General features: G+C 38.5%; 2 protein-coding genes and 1 long non-coding RNA gene across 7 annotated transcripts in view; 1 reads left to right on the top strand and 2 right to left on the bottom strand.

Annotated features, from left to right (window-relative positions):
* The window catches only part of b3glcta (beta 3-glucosyltransferase a), a 79091-nt gene extending 75452 nt beyond the window's left edge, over positions 1–3639 (bottom strand). For 2 of the 3 annotated variants that reach the window (XM_020708133.3, XM_078929879.1), the window contains exon 1: positions 3406–3639. In XM_020708133.3, coding sequence (XP_020563792.1) covers positions 3406–3469 — 64 coding nt within the window. In that variant the 5' untranslated portion in view covers positions 3470–3639. The remainder of the gene's footprint in view (positions 1–3405) is intronic. The other variant, XM_004075301.5, reaches the window with a different exon arrangement.
* On the top strand, positions 1478–10970 carry LOC144981657 (uncharacterized). Its single transcript, XR_013647229.1, has 3 exons — positions 1478–1692; positions 2130–2204; positions 9720–10970. It is a non-coding gene; the product is annotated as an uncharacterized LOC144981657 (long non-coding RNA).
* On the bottom strand, positions 5131–13976 carry LOC105355458 (WD repeat-containing protein 64-like). 3 transcript variants are annotated; one of them, XM_078929880.1, is made up of 6 exons: positions 13842–13976; positions 13328–13445; positions 13168–13207; positions 12704–12792; positions 12296–12480; positions 5131–7335 (listed from the first exon to the last, which is right to left on the bottom strand). In XM_078929880.1, exons 2-6 carry the CDS (start codon positions 13410–13412, stop codon positions 7321–7323), a joined length of 414 nt encoding a protein of 137 aa, XP_078786006.1. In that variant the 5' UTR covers positions 13413–13445; positions 13842–13976; the 3' UTR covers positions 5131–7320. The 3 variants fall into 3 exon arrangements, 2 of the variants coding, with proteins under 2 accessions (XP_078786006.1, XP_078786007.1); XM_078929881.1 differs by lacking the exon at positions 5131–7335 and adding an exon at positions 11141–12025; XR_013647228.1 differs by lacking the exons at positions 5131–7335; positions 13168–13207; positions 13328–13445; positions 13842–13976 and adding exons at positions 11141–12025; positions 12912–13150.
* Positions 13977–18625: the final 4649 nt, after the last annotated feature.

The raw sequence follows: 18625 nt of genomic DNA, 5'->3' as shown, positions 1-18625 counted from the left end.
ATAACTTTACAGGTTTTCCTACAAGCAAGAGTCAGATTTATTTGCCACTACACTAGATAGCTGGGCTACAGTGTGACAGATATGCAACCTGCAGTTGAGCAGTGCAACTGTGGAGGATTAGCTTTTTTTTTTTTTTAATTACATCCTTTGAAGCTGTAGCTGGATTTTATGCAGGGGAGTGAGAACTGCAGAGAGTATGAAGAAAGGCTAGATTTATTTTGTGCCAACAAATAAAAAGATGCTCAGAAGTACTCTAAAGCACCTTTTTTGATTAAGGTACTTAAGAAGGAAAAATAAAAGGGTTTTCGTGTTATAATGAATTTCCAGTGAAAACCTTGCAGCATCAGGTCATTTAAGTCTCTTTAAAAGCATAATTTCACACAAAAGGCGACTGAACTACTGCATCTGTGTATCGATAACTTTATTCCTTACTAAAAATGAGTGTTTTGTGTTGTCAAGTGTAGCTGCCTTTTGGTTGTGTTCTTTGTTGTTGGTTCTGATTTCTTTTTCAGCGACTTGATCGGCTGATAGGTGGAACAGGTGAAGTGGAGGGGCTGTCACCATGCAGCTGATTGGTAGGAGCTGAGGTCATGTCTGCCCTTTGAAGTCCTACTCCAATCATTTTTTTAAACGTTCTAAAAAGTGTTCCCAGTGGTCTTTTAATTACGATAATGTCATTTTTAGGCAAATAACTCTTTTTTTTTTTTAAACTGCGTTGTTTTCTAGCACAGTATTTCCTAAGAAATTCCCCTCTGAGTTGTCAAAAGACTGTTTGTGCAGAGCAAACACATCTTGTTTTTGGAAAACTTTATTTTGAAAAAGTTTATTTTGGCATTTGGAGCTTGCTTCCTGTTTTTCTGAAGATGTCGCTGAGCAAGTTGACACAGAGCTGCTGGAAATATCAAACTTTTAACTCATTTAAGGGCTGCAGCGAGTCGTTTGTGAGACGTGCCTATAATGTCGATCACATTTGATGGGACTCACTTTTTTGACCTGCTTTGGCTTGAGCAGGGGGTTAGGATGGGCGTTTCCTAGATTTGGTTTAGTTATATTTTTGCCCTGAGCGCCCCAAAAATCTTGCTGCATCCCTGAAAGTCAGATTTGTTTCCACTGAACATCAATAGATTAAAAGCTTCAAAATCTTTATTGACAATAATAAGTCAATATTCTGAACAGCCGTCTTCTATTAAACCTTCAAAAACAACTAGACTTTAAGCTACTTCCACAGCAGCCCGACGTTAACTCTGAGCGCAAAAGCCTCATACTTTCCGCCCATCTAAACTGTGAGATAGTGTAAAACACAATTGCAATGACACCAAGTTGAAAATTAATGGACAACCCCATTAAAAAAAATAAAGGAAGTGTCCCCTTGATGACACAGAACTGGCCACCCCCCAAACCTTGGCCTTCCTGCGATTTTAGCTTTACGACAGAGAAGGGAGCAGACACAACCTTGTCAGAGAGTGACGGCCGGCTAAACGTGCTTGGCTCGGTTCCACACACGGTCTGTGTTTGTGCAATGGGTCGATTGCAGCAGAGCCTCAGCTTTATTTTTACACACTGCCCAAGCTGAAATGTATTTCTGGAGAACTCCTGTGTACCAATTCTCTATTTTGACAAGCTTAAGTCAACAACGTCATCCTCCTGCAGTCCTGAACATCCGTTTCTTTGCATATTACCAAATAGGAAAAGGTAATTTTTGATTGATAGCATGCGACAGGCTGCATGCCCAGCAAGCTGAAACAAACCTCAAAGGTAGTGGGCTTTTGCATGACATGCGGAAAAATCGAGCAGAAAAAAAGACGGCAGAGAAATGCAAGTGTGGCTAATTGTAGGTTTGAAACCAATTATCCTTAGTCAAATTGAATTAATGATAAATCAGTGTGACCAGGAGTCATTTCTTACTGTTTTAAACATGGAGTCTTTTTCTTTTTCGTATGCGTAATAGCTTTGTTTTTAAGTCGTTTTTAAGTCAGTCTGCATGTGGCTAAAAACTCTTGCGCACAGCATTTATCTAAAAGTCCCACTCTAATCATCTTTTAATCTATTCTACAAGCGTTCCCAGTGGTATTTTAATCAGGATTATGCCATTTTTAGCCAAAGTCAAAAAAACCTGTGTTGTTTTCTAGGATGTAGTTTCTACAGAGCGGCAGGAGTTCATCAGAAATTCGCCTCAGAGTTGTGTGTGGGACTGTTGGTGCATGGTAAGCTCGCCTCCTTCCCCATCATCCATCTGTTTATGTGCTCTAGCTTACAACCCCTTACAACCACAACCTAACATCAAGGATGCAACAGAAATGCAGAGCACACAGCCATAGTTTTGATCCAAATGCCAGCTCAGGTGAGGAAAACAAAGACGAATGTGGATCTATTTGTCTACAAGTGAATCCATCAGAATGGAGCAGGGCAGGGAGCTTGAGGCTGAACGTAGAAGTAAGTCGCACTTGGAAGCTTTTTTCAATGGCCTTTTTTTCTTTGTCTGCCCCTGATTCACAGCGATGTGAATAAAGAAATGATCAAGAACGCATTTTTAATCTTAAATTTCTTTAAATAGGAGTCCTCCATCATGAAAAAAAAATACAAATATACAACAAGAACCTGTTGAAAACACCAAAACAATGACATACATGACATACCTTTAGTAAACCGTTTTTCTCTGCAGCACCCCCCCCCCCCCCCCAAAAAATAAATAAATAAATAAAATAGAATATGAAAGTGAAAAAACTTTGGGGTAAAAACGTTAATTTAATGCAAATTCAACAATTAATAGAAAACATCTCTTTTTTTGGGGGGGGGGGGAGGGGGTGGTAGAGATTAAACCAGCATTTTAATATACATAATTGTTGGCTGATTACAAAGGCCAAGCAATATTTTTTTTGTTGATGAGATTTGTGCAATCTTGTGCCAATTCAAGTATTCCATTGATCAGAACTTCATCATACTATAAATGTCAACTATATATATTTATATATAATTAACTGAGCAGAGGGATGAAGTGCAGGAGGATCTCATCTGTGCGCGGCTCTGGCTCGTGCCAACGCCGGGTCCATGTGTCCGGAAGAGGCGCGCGGTGCCAACAAAACAGGACGGATTTCAAAAACAAACAGACGTGAGACGGGTTCAGGGCAATCCACTGGATAAGCCGTGGTCTCCACCGTCATGCCGGTTCGACGTTAAAGGAGCGGAATCGCCTGGAAACTCGTCGGGAAGTTGTGGCGGATCACGGCTCCGCACTTCCAACACTTTCCGAAAACGCGTTCCGGTCCTCTTGTCTTGCAGCTTGAGCTTGAGGCGGCTTTTCCGCTAGTTTGCAAACAAAGCCTCCAACGTTTTGCCAAACACATTGCCGCGCGCGAAGCAACCTGGCTGACGTGAGAAATCAGAAAGTAAAGTGTTTGCACTTACGGAAGAGGACGAGCACACAGCCCGACACTTCTCTGTGTGCGCGGTGCGGGCACTTGGACAGCATCCTGAGGGAGTCCCGACACTTGTGCTGACGGTGGAGGTTGCTCGAGTTGCATTAGCTTTTCTGAGAGTGTGGAAGGCAGAAAAAAGCTGGGTTAGTCCTCATCACAGTTTCTCTGAAAACGGGGAGTGGGGATTTGAGCTGTGGAGGAAGGCATCCCCTGCTTATGTAGAAGGCACAGGGGCGCCCTCTGCTGGTGGGATGAATTCAGGAAAGAAAACTGTTCATAGGTCCAGGGAAAATTAGCATAACAAATACGACTACAAACACACGTGTTACGGGTCATAGAAAAAACTATTACCCTCAAAGATTTCTCTTTGGCTGCTTCCTTAAAGTCCCACTATGATCATCTATTTTAAAAGTGTTCCCAGTAAGAGGTCTTTTAGTAGTGATTACCCCGTTTTTAGCCAAAATATACATAAATAAAATAAAACAAAAACAGTTGATTTCTTTGACAGGGTCTGCAGAGTGGCAGTAGTTCATTAGAAATTTGCCTCTTCGGCGGGGGTATGGGTGTGGGGGTGGCTGGGCGCTCCTCCTCCTTCTTTTCACATTCCACCATCCATTTTAGAAGAACATAAACACTCACCTGAGCACAGGTGTTAGCTCACCTTTGCACTAATAGTTTGCATGATTGAATGAATGAAAGATTTCACACTAGTTGGTTTAAAGGCATAGGTATGCGTTCGTGAACACTATCTGTTTTGTGTGCATGTTGACATGTGGACATTTTTGCGGCTAGCAGGTGTGTTGATAATATTTGAGTGTGTGTGAACAGGCCCCGCCCTTTTTGTACTACATTTGAACCGTACCGTAACGATAAACAACCAGTAAACCTGTCTGCTCTATGCTGCTTCATGGTCTTACCCCCCTTCTCCTCCTATTATCACCCTCCTACCCCCCCTTCTCTCTAACGTCCCTCTCTCTTCTTCCCCTCTTTCCTTTTCCGTCCGGTCCAACACCAAAGATTTTCAAACATGATTGAAATTAATAAATTTTGGCCTCAATTACAAAAGGGGTTTATTCAGACATACCTTTGGTTTGTCTGAAGATGAATAACCCCTCTTGTTAAAATAAAATATGTCCAACACAAGAGGCCCTCAGCTCTCATCTGTTTGCCTAGCTGTTGGACAGGACAAGTTAAAAAAAAAAAAAAAAAAAAAAAAAAAAAAAAAAGAAATTTGCCTCTTAGTTGTGGGTGGGACCGTTGATGCAGAATAATCCCGCCTCCACGTTCCGCCATCCCTTTGTGCTCTCCCACTGTCTTACAGTCCATCAAACAAAAAAACACAACTTCATCGGAGTGGGTCTTCAATCCTTATTAGTCTGCTTTGTTTTGTTTTTGAGTGTTTTACCACTTTACAATTTGCTCTAATAGTATGCAGGGGATCAGGCTTGGTGGCAGAAACTTAAACATTTAATAAACAATCTTTAACATGACAAAGCCCATGGAGAAGCAAAAAGGTGACAAATGATCTGACACTGAAACACCAAACTAGACAGAACAATCTCCCCATTATTCTCATAATCCACCCATCTTTAAATGGAATTTCAATATCTATGTATGTGGAAACATTGTAGAGATTGACAGTAAAGTTACTTTGACTTTGATTTTTATTTTCTTCCACTCATTCCGGGTCAATCCACGATTGTTCTGAAAACTCCATTTTGAGTAGTAAATTTTATTTTTTTATTGCAAAAATCACAAAAACAAAGATTAAACACTTTTTTTAATGTTCCATAACAAAATAAAAAATGTATAGACCAAATTAAGAGGTATAAATCCCCAAACAAAGCAAAAACAAGATCAAAACTATATTCAAAGTCTGAAAAAATAGGCAAAGCTCCAATAAACGATAATGTCAAAGGATTTCTTCCAAGGTGTGTCAGGATTATGCGTCTTGTTTTTTTGTTTATTTAAACCAAATATTTCATGGCCAAAATTCAGTTGGAATATTCGTACTAAATTCTGAATAAAAATGTTACTCCTGGTGTCATTCCTACATTACTGATAATTATTGAGGATTAAGGGCCAGCAGCAAATCCTCGTCATCCATTCAACCATATCCTCTGTCCTCCTTACTCACACCAACTGTCCTCGAATCCTCCTTCATTACCTCCACGAACGCCTATTTGTTCTTCCCGGTGACCTCCTTCCTGGCAGCTTCAACCTTTGCGTCCTTTGACTGATGTTTTCAGCGGTCCTTGTCTGCACCACATTTCAATCTGGTATGTGTGCAGAACATGTTATTTGAGCTGTTCCGTGATGATCCTGTCCATCCTGCTCACTTCTTAAACTTCTATTCCTGTTGTTCGGATAACACCTCGTGGCTCACAAACACAAATATACCTCTGAGATAAATGTATAATATAATGTTGCTTTGGCAAAAAAAAAGAAAAAGAATTGTAAGGATTCTGTTTGCCACCAATTATAATTACTTATGCCTACAACTGTGCAACTTCAGCACAGCTTCACAGATGGTGCTTGCACGTGAACAATGCCTTGCAATTTATTTTTTTCTGCTAGTTCTGCTGACAGCATCTAAAAACAGCCAACCTCGACAATGACCGAGCCCCCTGTTTCACCCACGTTTTATTAAAAAAAGCGGTTCACTAAGATATGAAGTTTCTGCATTTTTCAGACTAAAGCACTGCATAGGACGTTCAAATTCATCTTTGATGCAGGTAAACGTATATTAAATTAGGATTTTCAAGTTATTTTCCTTAAATCTTGAAATCTTTAGTCAAATAGGATTTCTGACTGAAGAAGTCAATGCAATCTCTAAAACATGCTTTTTCTGTGCGTGTTTGTGAGCACTTACAATTACTTGAATTATCTTTTTAGAAGATATTACTAAATAAGTGGTCTGCTCATTTGATTTTCTATTTGATATTTGTTAGTTTGTTGTTTTATTCTTTTGTACCTTTTGGCATTAACCAGCATTGCCAACGTTTGGCCTGCTGAAATTTCTGTTGGGGTTAGTAGGTCTAAGTTTTAACAAAATAATAAACTTTACTTATAAAGCACTTGAAATGTCCACAGAGACCCAAAGTGCTTTGCAGTGGCAGAGAGGCATAAAAACGAGTGAGTGTGCAAAGAAATGCTAACAAAGTTACATTGTTAAGACAAAACGCATCACAAACATTTAATCAAGCAGAATAAATTAAAATGTGGTGAGATTAAGGAACTTCTTTACTGTGTCTTACATGCCAAATACAAGAAACAAATAAAATAATTTCCAAATCTGTGCCGAAATGAACAGACGACCAATGTAATGAGGCTAAAATAGGGGAGATGTGATCTTAATTCCACTTTCTAGTTAAGAGATGTGCAGCCGCATTTTGACCAATGGCCGAGGTAATAAGCCCCATTTATAGGGAATTACAGTAATACTTCTCTGTGGTAATAAAAGTTTGGATCATCGTTTCAAACCTGATTTGTTTGTGGAGTCTACCTTCAGAGTCTACCTTCAGTCCCAAATTTGTTGCATGAGTTGTCACATAAAAAATTAAACATATTAAATAAGAAGAAAGTTGGTGTCTAAATAAAGTTTCTGTGGCACACAAATGTCAACCAAAATGCATTTTTAAAATCTTATTTTAAATTAAAGTTACAGATGTTTTCAAAAACAGTTTTTAAAAATTCAGTATTGTAGTGATGGTTATACTGCCATGCTACATTTTCAGTTAATTTTTTGGGGCACCATTTTCTTGTCACCTAATGAACGATTATAGCTGTAATTTAAACAACAAAATGAGTTTTAGTTGTAACTATCTGGATGGCTTGTGTCCAAGCCTCAAGTGGCCAATGGAGGAACTGCAGATTTCTGGGATTTCCTTGCTGGGTTTATTTTTCAGTTCTTGGTTTTCTGCAAAAAAAAAAAAAAGACACATCAACAGGTTTTAGTTTAACTGAAAATGAGTTTTTCTTTTAAATGTAAATTGAAGAGCCTTACACACAAGCACGCACATGAAGGGAGATTTCTCAGTAGACAAAAAGCAGCTGTTAAAAAGTAACAGTACTGATAGCTCATGATAGTTTTCTGCTTTAATGAGTTTGTGGTGAATCTTGTTTTTCCTGTCACTCAAGTCTAAATATTATAATAGCAAAGGTCAGAATCAATACCAACACTTTTTCCCCCAACAGTTCCCAGTCTAAAACCCACTGATGCGTTGTTTGTGTCACAAAGGAGGCAGACGACTGTTTCCAAGTGCAGCAGGTTGATTAGCCCAGCTAAAAGTCCACAAAACTAAATCAGGGTCAGGCAGGCAGAGGTAAAAAAAAAAACAAGCAGCCTCAGAGAAGAGACTGGGTTAGTCAGGATCCAGGAGAGAGTCGGGGCAGGCAGGCAACTAAGACAAAATGAGGTCAGGAAACAGAAGATCAGGGAGGTATTCCAGAAACCATGTTTAAACTACCCTGACTTTAACCCTGAACTCTGGCTGAAATCCACCTGAACTTGCTTACCGGTACTCTGGGTATGTCGGTTCCAAAAGACCAGATATGAGTTAGCGTAATTACGCTCGACTTAACCCTGGGTTAAAGCGCGTGCACGGCAAGTACAAAAAGGCATTCTCAATGGATCGCAGATTTCCGGAGTCGCCATGGAAACAAGTGGAGAAAAAAGAAAAACAGAGCGCTATGCTCAAGTGAGACTGAGTCTGAGATTTAAATGACGGCCTATGAGGATTATATGACTGTCAAGAAAGTAATATGGCGGCATCAGCAATAGAAAGTGTCTGTTTGGAGAAAAAGAACGGACAAAGTAAACGCAAGAGTTTCTGATCTTATTTTCATTGTGACGTGCACATGCATTATATATAAATATATATACATATATTAATGAGCCAACTTAAAGAATCAATTCAATTGGTAACCAAATATTTTTTCACAAGTGAAATTTAGATATTTATCTAACTAAATGCCATTTTACTCCAATTCAATTAAATGTTTTTTCATCTTAATTAATTGTACTTCTTGAACTCTCATATGTCTAAGTTTGAGCCTGCAGATATAACCCTTCTGCTATCTTAGATGACCCCACCTTTACATATACGTTTTATTCCTACCATTAAAAAGGTGGATAAAGGTGGAAAGATTTCATGTAATCCATGGATTACAGTGAAGATCACAAATCATTGAAGAAAAAAAGTTCAGCACACTGTCTAGTGGGTCTAAATGACCCAACTCCCAACGTTAAACTGCCTAGGATAGCACAAAGGATACTCAGTTTTATAACAATAACATATATGATACAACATGGCTTTGCAATAAGAAACAATATGTTATTTATCATTTCACTGACTATAACATGAAGTTAATGAGCAGTAAGGGTGGTAAATAAACTCATCTCCCTTTCTGTCTCTCTCACTCATGGTGCAGAAAGAATTAAACTTAACAGGACAAAAAAGTAGACAATAGACAGTAAAAAACCTAAAAAACTAAACTCATTTGGTCAAAAACCCACACTTAAACCCAAATCCGTCCAGACATGCAAAGGGAATGGTATCCCACAATTCCTTGCGGTGCCGATCTAACAGCAGCACCAAAGTTACACCTACTTAATTGAATTAATTTGAATAAAAGTAAAATAAATGTCTGATAACTACGTGTTATTTTTAAGCTTACTTAACTAAAGAAAAATATTTTTTAACTTTCTGACAGTTAGGGTCCCGAAAAAAGCCAATTCCAAATGTATATTTTACTGCATAAGACACCTCTCAAAACGCTGCAGGCATGACTCATTGAAAACCGTCTCTTTTCCCTTGTGTGTAAATTCCAACTTGTGTAATTAGAGCAGCTTCCCCCTTTATCATTTTCATCATCAAAGCAAACAAATTGCACCATTTATTTCCAGCTGTAAATAAACAACCAGGCAAAATAACCGAAAGCTGTTGGTGAATTGGGCTTTTACATTCAGTTCATTCTAAACCAGTTCTAAACTATTTTTCTTTTTCTCAAGAGCAGTAAAAAGAAAAAAGAAAATGATTAGCTATTTTTATCAAAGCAGCATGTTTGAGGAGAACATGCTCTGATCCAACGCATGCCAACGTATGAGTTTATCTAACAGCCCGGATGCTTTTACCTTTCAAATGCATAACTAGTAATTACCATCTATTACTTTGTCCTTGTTATTATGTATGGAGATGTGAAGGGAAATGTACTGAACCAACAAATGAGCAGCAGCGTGAGCCCTCTATATTTTATTTGAAAAAAAAATTGTTTTATCTTTTTGCTTTCTTGTCATTACAGAAGCTGCAATTCCATCGTAAGAAGGCCACATAGGCTTTGATCAGACCAGCCTTGTGACTGCAAACCCTAAAAGCCAAATGGAACGAAAAAAAAATCAAAACACTAGCTTTTTTTTCTCTGCAGTAAAAAGCTCATTGTGGACAATCACATTCAGTTTGGTTTCTGACTGCTCCCACCAGAAACTGTTCAATTCATTTAGATTTCAGCAGCCATTTTCTTGTTTATAAGAGATATTTAAAACCCAGTGGTCTTTTAATTGATTATTTTTAGACACATTCAAAAAACTTGTGTCATTTTCTACAACATCGTTTCTGCAGAGCGGCAGTAGTTCATTAGCCTTTTGTTTCTTAGTTTTGGGCAGGACCGTTGGCACAGAGCAAGCCCACGTCCTCTTTCCATCACCCATGACTGAGAGCTCTTTGTTTACACTCTCTTACGACCCCTCACAGCCCTGATCTAACATTAATGGTGCAACATTATCAAAAACGTAGATGGATCAAGTGGATGTATCAGAATGGAGCAGAGCAGGGCCATTCTATTTTCTAGAATCACAAATAATTCAAAAGCCATGTTTTTTGTCTGTCCCTGATTCACGATTGAAATAAAGAAATATTCAGAAATGTAATTTCGAGTTTAAATTTCTTTATATATCCAGCCCATTAAGACGACTGTTCTTGTGAATTTGGGCTATACAAATTAAATTGAATTGAAAATTGAATATGTGTCCTCCATCTTTACAAAAATGCCACAAAACATATTAAAAACACCAAAAACACAATTTCCTTGGAGTGCATGCCTAACCAACTAAGCTTGATTGGAAATACAGCATTTTGTTTAATATGCAGACTAAAGTTTCAGTATATCTAAATCACTACATGAACAGGTTGATATTTCCGTTTACCAATTTCAAGCTGACCTTTATCTCCTTTTGCCTGTGGGTGTTTGTGCAGCGGCCCTCTGAATAATTCAGATCGTATTCAGATCTCAGTGCAGGTGTGTGGAGTCAGATTTGAAATTAGAGCACGGAGGTGGACATTACTGTAATATGCCAAAGTAAAAAAAGCAACCATGGAGCCTCCCTTGAGGCGATTTCTGTTTGGAAACACCCCCATACTTTTTCATCAGGAGAAGCCCAGAGAGTTTATTTGTGCATGAGTATGCGTTTGGAGGGGGGCATGAAAGATGAGGAATTGCCCATTTTCAGTATCTCCATGGATATTGTTTCTGTAAATGGTTAGCCCAGAAAAAAAAAAAAATAAAATAAAAAAGCATCATAGGGACAATTTATTCGATGGACTGTGCAGAACACATGCGAACACCTTATTTTGTAGTTTCTTTGCTCCATGCCACTCCTAGCTTAGCAATTTTTCTTCAAAGTTACCTGAAACATGCAGCTAACAGGATAATGTTACCAATGATTTATGCCCGTAATGATTTCCACTGACGTTTAATTAAAACGTATCTCTTCTTTTAGACTTTGGCCATTTAGTGAGGCCCCTCAAAGGGCTGTACCACTGCTTAACATCAAACCAAGAGCACAGATTTGAAACAATTGTATTCATACATTTTAAGAGAACAAAAAAGTCATTTATTATTCATGCAAGCTTTCTTTCACAAGATTATGAATAATACATTGATTCAACTTATAATAGATCATATTGAAAAGACACTAAAATGTATTCCAAACAAAACAGTCATCTCTAAAACATTTTGATTGTAAATATTGTTTATATAATAAAGTGCAAGAAAAAGGGAAAAAATAGACATTCCAATGTTTTACATTTCAATAACAGATTCTTTCTTGAGAAAAATCAACATAATTGTCGAGTTTTGTCTCATAAAGGGGCATTTTAGGGTGTAATTTCGTCATGACTGTACAGCTATTGATTTTTTTCTGTTTTGAGTGTCATTCTACGTCAAATCAAATAGAATAAAAACATCGTTGTAATTACTCGACATGTAATTTTAAGCCTTAAACCCAAAATACATGTAAAATACGTTCCAGGATATGTTAGGAACGTTATATTTGTGTGTCTCATATGTGGAATAGGTGCAACCTGAAAGGCAAAAACTTGTCCACTCAAGGGAACCATATCAAGCATGTCACTGGATGTTTGAATGGCCCAGTTTCTCCATTTTGATCAATGCAGCCTCATCTTTTTCCACTGAGTCCAGTTCGCTTATAAAATGATCAATACCGGCAAGAAGGGTGTCTGGTCTCTGGTGGTGCTTCTTGGTAGTTCCATACCTTTTGAGGGTGGAGTGATTTGATTGTGTTTGTGTGCTCGGCAGTTTCATCTCAGACTCTGAAATGCAGGAGGAGACACTAAATATAAATCTGTCACTTTTTAAGAGGAGTCTGGTGTGATGCTGGCAAAGCACATGTGCTGCAGTCTGGGCTGTTGAAAGGGTTATGATCAAGCCTCAACCGGATTTATGTTCCTCTGGGTAAAAACGTGCCTCCTAATCTTCCTCACTGATGGATGTCGGAGGAAGTTCTGTTCAGTTTAATTCAGGCAGGAAAGAGGCCGGCAGAAAGCTGCTCAGTTAATCATTTTTGAAATAATGCTGCTCACCTTTAGTTCCCCTCTATCAGGCTCAGTCTTGTCACGGGTGATGGGTTTGGGTTGACGTGGTTTTCCATTCAGCGTGCCATGATTTGGCATACTGAGAGGATCTATCAGAACTTCATATGGATCAGTAGGATGCATCCAGGATGAGGAGACATGGATGTTCCAGATCTCTGGCTGCCCAAAGGTCCCTTTAGATTAAAAAAAAGCCACATTTTCTTGAATTCATGGCTTAACTGTGTTTCATGGAGCTGAACGCATGTTATTTTGTCATTGCTGCCTAATACCTCATATTTACAAAACCACAGGGAGTCTGCAGCTCCTCTTTTACTTCTACAGGTTAAGATCAAGTTTGGTTAATTATCATAGTGTTGTCTAAAAGTGGAAAACTGAAGTTTACATGGTGACACCTACCGATACACTCTCCGTATGCACTCCAAAGGCGTACAGTGTGGTCGGTGGATGAGGTAAGCACCACTTGATCACTGTCAACAATCTGCAGGCTGGACCAGAATAAATAGACGTGAAAAAACATTGAAGGAGGCATTTTCTGGCAGAACACTCTTAATCATCCACTCTGCCTGTACGGCTGAAGGCAGACGCAACCTGAGGAGCGTCTCACCTTGTCTGTGGAGGACTTTCCCACACACAGACTCCTCGCTACCGTTTGTTTACAGCAGCAGAGCCGAGTTGTGCTGCTGCGGATGCCACTGACGGCTCTGACTAAGAATGAGCTATTCCCAGAAGAATGGGAATTATAAGAGTGCCACTGAAACTTAAAGAGACGTCAAGTGACTGCGACTGCTTCCCCGTCACTTATTAAGTGCTACCTGAAAAGCTGAATAAGAGGTTGATGATGAAGTATGGATTTTACATACCTGGTTATTTTGCTGGCGTGAGCACGCCAGAACATCTCAGCTGAAAGAATAATTTAAAAAAAAGAGACAGCGAGATACGTTTTGAGAAAATCCTTATGAACAACCTTTCTTTGTTGTTTCACTGCAGACCCAATTAAAGAAGGAGAACAGTGAGGCTAACCTCTGGGTGAGTTTTGATCAAGGTCGAACTTGCTCATGCTGAAAACAAATACATAACCTATTCTGTCAGCGGCGTACAGCAGCATGTTCTCGTCTGATTTGGCCAGCTTTATTATCTTCTGCAAAAGTACAAAAAAAGGAGAAAATAATGTCAACAACAAAAATAAATACAATTTTTTTTAGCAACAAAAACACACTTTTACTTAACCCCACACATGTCTCCACTATGGTCTTTAAAGCCACCTAATCTTTTACAACCATTGAAATTATAGAAAATTTCAGTCCAAAATTACACTGAAACTACGAGCTCAACTCACTCATGAGCTTATGCAGAGGATACACTTCATGGATGACGTGAAATTTTTAGTTCACAGTAATTATCGTTAAAAAATAGACTTTGAAAGATCTTAAAATACTGGGGGGAAAAAGGGAGATAATCAACATCTTTTATATTGAAAAGGAAAAGCCAGGCACGTAAAACGCATAGTTGATGGAGATAAAACAGTGTATCTCACAGCTTTGAAGCTGATCACAAGCTTCCCTCCACTGAGGACATTCCAGAGATTCACATAACCTTAAAAGAGCAGAGATTAAAAGAGAAGGGGATGGAATACATATCAAAATTGCATTCTTTTTATATTTATATAAATTAAACATTTTTAAATAAATAAATTGAAAAACATAGCCATATTGACCGTGTGGGTTCTCACAGGTTAAATATATACAGAAGGAAAAAGTGTATTTTACGATATTTAAATGTTTGGTTGCTAATTTAAGGAAACTTCTTTGAGCTTAAATGAAAACATTTTTTTCTTCTCCAGAATACATGAATCTGTCAGTTTGTCTTCTTTTTTTCACTATGAAGTAACAGATACCAGTATTTTTTTTTAAGTTTCAGTCCCATTTTGTATCATTTCAAACTCGTTCTAGAAAGCAAAATAACTGTCCCATATTTCCTCCTCTCACAGACACTAACCTGATGACATCTAAACGCCTGCATTAAGCAAAGCATCCGAGCTCTTTCAGTTTACTTGATTTCATTTGATTACTAAGAAGCTTCTCACCACATTCACAAAGATGGAGGTAAACTTTCATCAAAAAGCCATCCTCTTTCGAATCTTCAGCCACACACTGGAATTATAACGCTTTTTAAAAACCAAGGCAAAACTCGACATCTCATAACCTCTCCATGGTGGTTCTACAGCCCTTTTGGGACAGACCACCCCCTCGCCTGGATTTTCATGTCATTGCCAAGCAGATGATTCCCAGCTCCATCAATCATTCCTGCCAAATGATCCTGCAGTCATTGTGTGAATATCTGGCTACCTATCTGACAATTCTGCAATGGTGAGAGAACAACACCTTCAAGTAAAAAAGGTTCTCCCGATGCAGTATTTTTAGACAACCAGCAATTATGAAAAGTCAAAGTACGAGTGTGCAGAATTAAACTATGAAATAGCCTTGAGAAATTAGAAAACTAAAGAAATATCCAATTATGTATTGTGAAATGTTGAAAAAAGAGAAAGTAAAATTACGTGGAATATTATGGACTAAAATATTATTGTAGACAGAGGCTTAATTGGCTTCTGCCTATTCCCTCTTCAAACATAATTTTTGAGTTCAGTCTAATGAAGCACTTTCTTTATTTTATTTTCTATTGGTTTGTATTGTTTCGAGTGTTTTGTTAAACATGTTTAAAATAAATCCAAATCCATTTATATATTTATAAAGTTCTAACAATACCTATTTTGTTTGTATTTTATGTATAATTTGATATGTAATGTATTTTATGTATAATCTTTGTTGTAGCTTTGGATGATAACATTAGTTTAAGGACTTCATGACACAAACCTCGGGTTCCAGATGAGAGAAGACTTTCATGAGAGGAAAGCCGCTCTAACTTCGGGTTACTCAAGAAAAGCATGCTGGGAACACTTAGATCCAATTCTTCATCTGTTTTAGAAAACAACACAAAAGAAAAGACAAATGTAGTTCTTTAATAACACCAAACCTGGTGATAATCTATATTGACATGGCTGAATTTATAAATTACCTTCAGCATTGTGATGCTTTTGTTCAACAGGACCAACAAAGCGACAGAGAATACACCCGGAAACTGCATTCCATACAATAATCTCTCCATCGCAGCTGCTGGTGGCAAGGAGAGATGGAGGACAGTGTGCCACACAAAGGATGTCGTCTTTGTGGCCATTTATCTGAAAAGACACAAATGTTGTTGCTTTGTATCTTTTGTAGAGATTGTTTGAATTCATTGTTTGCATGGTGGTGCAGTGGTTAGCACTCTTGCGTCACAAAAAGAAGACCCCGGTTCAACTAAACACCAAACAACTAAACACCATTGGGGGACGTTTCTGTGTGGAGTTCATGCTCATGCATGTTCTCTCCGTGCATGCGTGGGTTTTTGACCGGCTTCCTCCCACCGTTCAAAAACATACTTCTTAGGTTAATTGGTTACTAGGTGTGAGTGTGCGTAGGTGTGTTATAAATAACAACAGACTGCAACAGAGCCTATCCTGGCCACTGCTCCAGCAGCCCTCTGACCTCGAAAGGGACAAAAGGGGTTTAGAAGGTGATTGCATGTCTACATGATGAAGATCTTCTCATTTCAACTTGAACTAGTTCTGTGTTAACCAGTTAAAAGCTGATTCGCCGTGGCAACCCCTGACGGAAGCTTATTCTCTTTTTTTTTTTTTTTGTCAATACCCATAAGTCATGCAGATACAGAGTAACCCTTGCTTTTAATTGGAAATGAGTTGCTAAGTACAATGGACAACCCTGTTTTGTTTTAGGAGTGCAAATAATGACTCTCAGGAGCCACAGCTAGTCCAAAATATGTAAATCTGTGGGCATTCATAGTTTTTCTGAACATATTGAAGCAATGTATCAGCTTGCAATGATTCTGACTGAACGAAGTGGAGTAGAAGAGTGAAATGCGAATAACAGTCAAACTTAAATGTTGTTTCCCTTTCGGCTTTTCCCATCAGGGGTCGCCACAGCGAACGAGTCGCATGGTAAACTTGGCAACGTTTTACGCCGGATGCCCTTCCTGACGCAACCCTCTCAAAGCAACCGGGCTTGGGACCGGCACAGAAGTGGAGAAGGGAATAGGGAGCAGCCCGGAGTCGAACCCTGGTTTCACAGTTGGAAGGCGCTGCAAACCAGCACGAGCTAAACCGGCTCCAACAGTCAAACTTAAATAACGGATGAATTAAAGTAAACTTTAAGGCAAAACGTGAAGGAGGTTCATAAATCATCTTCAAATATGTTGCAAATCATATGACAACTGATGAAAAAAACGCTCCTCCTGTTCTTCTAACATTGATGCAAAGAGATTTATTTTATTTATTAACTGTTTTTATTAAACCTAACATGGGGACTACCTTGATGAAATACTGCTAACATGAGCTTGTTTGTGGCACAACATAGCAGCTGGCACTTTTTTAAATGTCTGCCAAAAGGAAACAATTAACTCATCTGGGTCATGTTTTGAAAATTTTATAACCCGCAACACAACACTGACCATCTGGCACAGCAGAAAACTCTCGGTTGAGATGAGATCGCTTGGAGGAAAAGACAGAAAGGCAATCAAAGAAAACAATCCATTGATCTCTATTCTGCATGTCTCTGAGAAATGAATTTAGAGAGCTGTCTGTAGATAATCAAAGGCTTTATTTTTTCCCCTCTGCAACAGTGAGGCATTTTTTTTCTGTGGTAATGATGGATATCTTCAGGTTTGACTGTAGCTATCAGCGGTTATAAAAGAGATTTAAGGGCTGTGAAAGTCACCTCTTCCAATGAGAACTGGATTCTGTTTCCTCTGTGAGGCTCATGCAAAGAAGCACATGCCCTGCAGTCAGAGATAACTAGACCACATTACACAGGAAAAATCAGATAAGGGAACTGTCATCCACTCTCTGACTTTCTGGAAATGGATTATGCAGCTCTGGAAGTGTGATTCATCCTCAAGGAATAAAACAAGAAAAAAATGACAGTGTGAATTACTTCTATCCGATAAACACTAAAAGTTTGCTTTTTTTCCATAGTGATGAGTATACATCTTTTGAAACTGTCATCATCATTTATTATTTTTCATAAGCATTTTGAGCAATTTACAGAGAATTTACAGTTTTAATAAGTAAAAGTTAGATTGTCATGAAATATGATTTTGATGTGGAAACTGCTGAAGCCATTGCCTGAAGCAATTTGTAATTTTCTCTGCAGTATTAGATTGAAATGTTACTTTAAGTGCATCTTTTAGAATGTTTTTAAATCAACTGTTTAATATGCTCAATCTGCCAGAATATTCAGGTATTTATCCATTTTCAGAACCCACTGAATCCCTTTTGGGGTTAGAGGAGCCAACCAAGCTATTGTTGGACAAAGTTATGGTGCACTCTGACAGGTTGCCAGTCTGTTGCAGGGCCACACACAGTCTCCCACACACACACTTATAGGGCAATTTAGTGACACCAATTAGCATGTTTTTGGACTGTGGGAGGGAGCCAGAGCAAACCCAAGTCCACAGAGAAAGGTCCCCAGCCGAGGTTTGAACCCTTCTCGCTGTGAGGTGAGAGCCCTAACCACCGTTCCACCGTGCAGCCCATTCTGTCAGAATATGTCACATGAAAACAAAACTATTGTGTAAAATGTTTACTGGAACGTCCTGCCATGAAGGCCGTGGCTTCTGGACATAACGGGAGTCCTCAGGGAAGTCCTGATGATTAAAATATTAGGAGAACAGAGTATACTATAAGTTTCATTTATTTTTGGGGGCATTGCATTTGTAAAAAAAAATCAGATTTAGAAAAAAAAAACAGAAGTAAAAAGTTAGAATGTTTAAATGTGGTTTTGCTCTGTTTTTAATTTCTTTAAAGTTTACCAAGGCACTGTGATGAAAAAACTAGGCTTGGCACATGGTTCTAACAATGCACAAAACTAAAATGATATGTTACGGTATAAGACGAAAAAGTACAAATAATTGCAGAGGGAGTTTTTTTTAAATCTCTTTTGTACTCACTGGGTAAATGTCAATCCTTCGGTCTCTTCCAACAGACACCACATAGCTTCAAACAGAAATTGCATTAGCTTAGAGTGGGTTTGTACAATAAAGACATTCCACAGACTCCTATTCAACACTTACAAGTTTGTGTGAACTTTGACAAGGATGCAGTCACACACTGCTCGATTTTTCCCATCTATGGGGAAGAATAAATTTGAAAGTTTCTCCTACTTTGAGATAAAGAGAAAAACTTTTGGAACTGACCTTTCTTTAGTGTCT

Source organism: Oryzias latipes, chromosome 13 (assembly GCF_053564925.1).
Source record: "Oryzias latipes strain Hd-rR chromosome 13, Olatipes_Hd-rR_3.1".
NCBI classification, from domain to species: Eukaryota; Metazoa; Chordata; class Actinopteri; order Beloniformes; family Adrianichthyidae; genus Oryzias; species Oryzias latipes.
This window is presented reverse-complemented; position numbering and strand designations above follow the sequence as displayed.

Coding starts and splice junctions, on each gene's coding strand:
- LOC105355458 (XM_078929880.1), bottom strand. CDS start 13,412: ATGCTGCTGTACGCCGCTGACAGAATAGGTTATGTATTTGTTTTCAGC. Junction 13,208..13,327: donor TGATCAAAACTCACCCAGAG/GTTAGCCTCACT, acceptor TTATTCTTTCAG/CTGAGATGTTCTGGCGTGCT. Junction 12,793..13,167: donor CACGCCAGCAAAATAACCAG/GTATGTAAAATC, acceptor ATTCTGGTCCAG/CCTGCAGATTGTTGACAGTG.